A 3,026-nucleotide genomic window follows, 5' to 3' on the forward strand; every position below is an offset into this window, starting at 1 on the left:
AGCGCCGGGTGAGCCGTCCTCCCGGCCGCTTGTGTACTGGGGCTAATTGGTGCAGGGGGCCCCCGGAGCCCAGCTTCGCACCTTGTTAGCATGGCAATTAGCTCTCTTTACCCTCCTGATGGCTCATGTGCATATTTGACTCCATTCCATCTTTCCAGTGAGTTATAAATGCAGCGCTGGGAAGGCAGGAGTCAGGCTGGAGCAGGGATAGCAGCACCATGCTGGGGATTGTCCTGCTGCTGCTGGCCCTGGCCAAGCTGGCGTGCCCGAGTCCGGCTGGTGTGGCGAGCCAGCGGGCTGAGGCGCTGAAGAGGCTCTTGGAAGTTTTTGGCATGGAAGACCCACCGCCCCCCCCCGCTCACTTCAAGCAGCCGCCCCAGTACATGGTGGATCTATTCAACACTGTTGCCAACGCGGATGGTGTCACCAAGAACCCCGGCATCCTGGAGGGCAACACGGTCCGCAGCTTCTTAGATAAAAGTAAGGACAGGGGTCGCCCCCCTGCAATGCTGGGGATGGGGCTGTGGGAAAGGGCCAAGCGTAGCCAGTAGAGGGGCTGCCCCTGGTTTGGCTCCACTTCCCAACCTGTCCTTCCCTGCAGCTCACAGCGAGAAGATGCGTTTCTTCTTCATCATCTCCAGCGTGGCCAAGAATGAGAAAATCCTGACAGCAGAGCTGCATCTCTTCCGCCTCTGGCCGAGGGCCACTGACGGGCCCAAAAGGCACCACTTCTGCCAGGTGAGGAGGGGACAGGGATGGGATGGGGATGGGAATGGGGATGTGCCCCAGCCTGTGCCTGGGAATGCCACTGCAGTCACTCACCTGCAGCAGGAGCACAGCCTGGCTCCATGCAATTCATATGACTCAACTCTCTGTGTTGCCCAGAGAATATCAATGATTTAACCGTGGTGGTTTCTTAAATAACACTCTGGTTAGTGCACACAGCAGCACCCACAGGTTGTGACAAATCCAAGCTGAGAAATCCCATCTCCCACCTTTTTTTCCCCCTGTACCTGTGTCTGGGGTCTTTTCTCTCGGGCAGGACCCACTGGTGCTGACCATCCTTTGCTGCCTTCCCCAGGTCAGCGTCTACCAAGTGCTGGAGAAGAGTGAGCCGGACGCCCCCGGAGGGAAGAAGCTGCTGGCAGCCAGGCTCGTTTCGCTGCAGGGCTCGGGCTGGGAGGTCTTTGCCATCACACAGGCCGTGAGCACTTTTCCCCTCGTTTGGGTGGCACAGTGGGGACCCCAGGGGTTTGCATCCTGGAGCTTTTTTTAACTTGTTTTGCCCCCAGCAGCCTTCTGGGCTCTGATGCAATTTGCTGTCCATACTCTCTGCAGCAACGTGGGGGGGATACAGCCTCTGGGAGGGGGGTAAGAGCCCTGGGAGGAGCCCCGAGGGGCTTTTCTGTCCTGCCTGACAGAGGTCCAACTGCTCCGCAGGTAACACTTGTGTTGGCTTCTGCCACGATGTTCCCTGTGCCACAGCCTTGTTCCTTGGGCACAGCCCCTTCCCACAGCTGCCAGGACAGTGCCCAGGGCTGGGGGATGGAGTGTGGTGGCGGGGGGTCCCGGTTCATGCTGCTGCACTGCTGACGGTGCAGCGGGTCTGCTGGCCTGGCATCTGCTGTGGGGACAGCGGGGTGGGTCCTGCCTGCGGTGCCATGGTGACACTGGTTTGGTTCCCCAGGTTCATGACTGGACTGAAGATGAAAGCAGCAACCAGGGTTTGCTGGTGACAGTCCAGGACCTGAGCGGGAGCACGCTTGACCCTCCCCCACTGCAGTTTGCATCAGGGAGGGACCACCATGAGAGCAAGAAGCCTATGTTGGTCCTGTTCACAGACGACGGGCGCCGGGGAGCGTCCCTGCCCACGGCTGGCTTCCCAGGTAGGTCCCACATGCCCCGGCACAGCTCCCTTGGTACCACCATCCCCTAACCTGTGGGGCATTGGCATGGGCCCCTTCAAGTCCAAAGCTCCTTCTCCAGCCAGAGGGAGAGGCCGTCTCTGTTGCTGGCTTAGTCTGCACGTGGGGGCAGGTGTAAGTCTGGGTTTTGCTCACCCTGATGAGTGTGGCCATGGGGCTGTGAGGCTGTCACCTCCTGTGGCTCTGCCTGGGCTGGTGACAGGCTGTGACCAAAGGTCTCGCTACACCAGATGGCCACAGACAAAACCTGCAGGAAGGGGCAACTGGAGGGGGCCTACAATTCTTTCTCCCTCCTCCCAGGCTCATGCAATGGCTAAGGGCATTGGGTTCTCATTTCTGGCAGATGTACAGCCTCAGGCTCCCATTCTGCCTGCCAGGATGCCAGTGCCCAGATTGGCTGGGCCACGCAGCACACGCTCGCTAGACCGGCTCCAGCCGTGCCAGAGGCATCCCTTATCTGTGGACTTCGAGGAGATTGGCTGGTCTGGCTGGATCATCTCACCGCGAGGGTACAACGCCTACCACTGCAAGGGCTCCTGCCCCTTCCCACTGGGTGAGAACATGCGGCCAACAAACCACGCCACCGTGCAGTCCATCATCAACGCCCTCAAGCTGAGTGAGGGCGTCAGCAGCCCCTGCTGCGTGCCCGACAAACTCTATTCCATCAACCTGCTCTACTTCGACGATGATGAGAACGTGGTCCTCAAGCAGTACGATGACATGGTGGCCGGGAGCTGCGGCTGGCACCGAAGGCAGGAGGAGCCAGAAGGCAGAAACAGGCTGCTCTGGCTCCCTCTGGAGCACCTATGCAGGGGTCTCTGCCCTGCAACCCCCTGCAAAAGGTTTGCAAGGTGAGCACAGCAAGGGCTTGCCCAGCTCTGCACTGGGTGGCATCACCCCTGGTAGTGCCCAGGAAGGCTCAGTGCCAAGCTCTGAATGAGCCCACGCAACTTGGCAGCCTCAGGGCAACAGCTTCATTTTTGGGTGCCCTGCGTGGGGTGCAAGTTTCCTTGACCCTGTGGAGGCTTCCCACAGGCTGTACTATATATATGTATATAGCAAGAGCACTAATATATGACAGAAATCGCCTGTACAGTGTCC

The 3,026-nt window shown here is 59.3% G+C and overlaps 1 protein-coding gene across 1 annotated transcript; it reads left to right on the plus strand.

The window, feature by feature from the left end:
- Positions 1 to 218: 218 nt before the first annotated feature.
- Positions 219 to 2,780, plus strand: LOC104507578 (bone morphogenetic protein 2-like). Its single transcript, XM_010148907.1, has 5 exons — positions 219 to 480; positions 602 to 738; positions 1,082 to 1,204; positions 1,688 to 1,886; positions 2,269 to 2,780. The coding sequence occupies exons 1-5, from the start codon at positions 219 to 221 to the stop codon at positions 2,778 to 2,780; spliced, it is 1,233 nt and encodes a 410-aa protein (XP_010147209.1).
- The last annotated feature ends 246 nt before the right edge of the window (positions 2,781 to 3,026 follow it).

This window comes from Eurypyga helias, unplaced genomic scaffold (assembly GCF_000690775.1).
Source record: "Eurypyga helias isolate BGI_N326 unplaced genomic scaffold, ASM69077v1 scaffold13363, whole genome shotgun sequence".
NCBI lineage: Eukaryota > Metazoa > Chordata > Aves > Eurypygiformes > Eurypygidae > Eurypyga > Eurypyga helias.

Coding starts and splice junctions, on each gene's coding strand:
- LOC104507578 (XM_010148907.1), top strand. CDS start 219: ATGCTGGGGATTGTCCTGCTGCTGCTGGCCCTGGCCAAGCTGGCGTGC. Junction 739..1,081: donor AAAGGCACCACTTCTGCCAG/GTGAGGAGGGGA, acceptor TGCCTTCCCCAG/GTCAGCGTCTACCAAGTGCT. Junction 1,205..1,687: donor TCTTTGCCATCACACAGGCC/GTGAGCACTTTT, acceptor TTGGTTCCCCAG/GTTCATGACTGGACTGAAGA.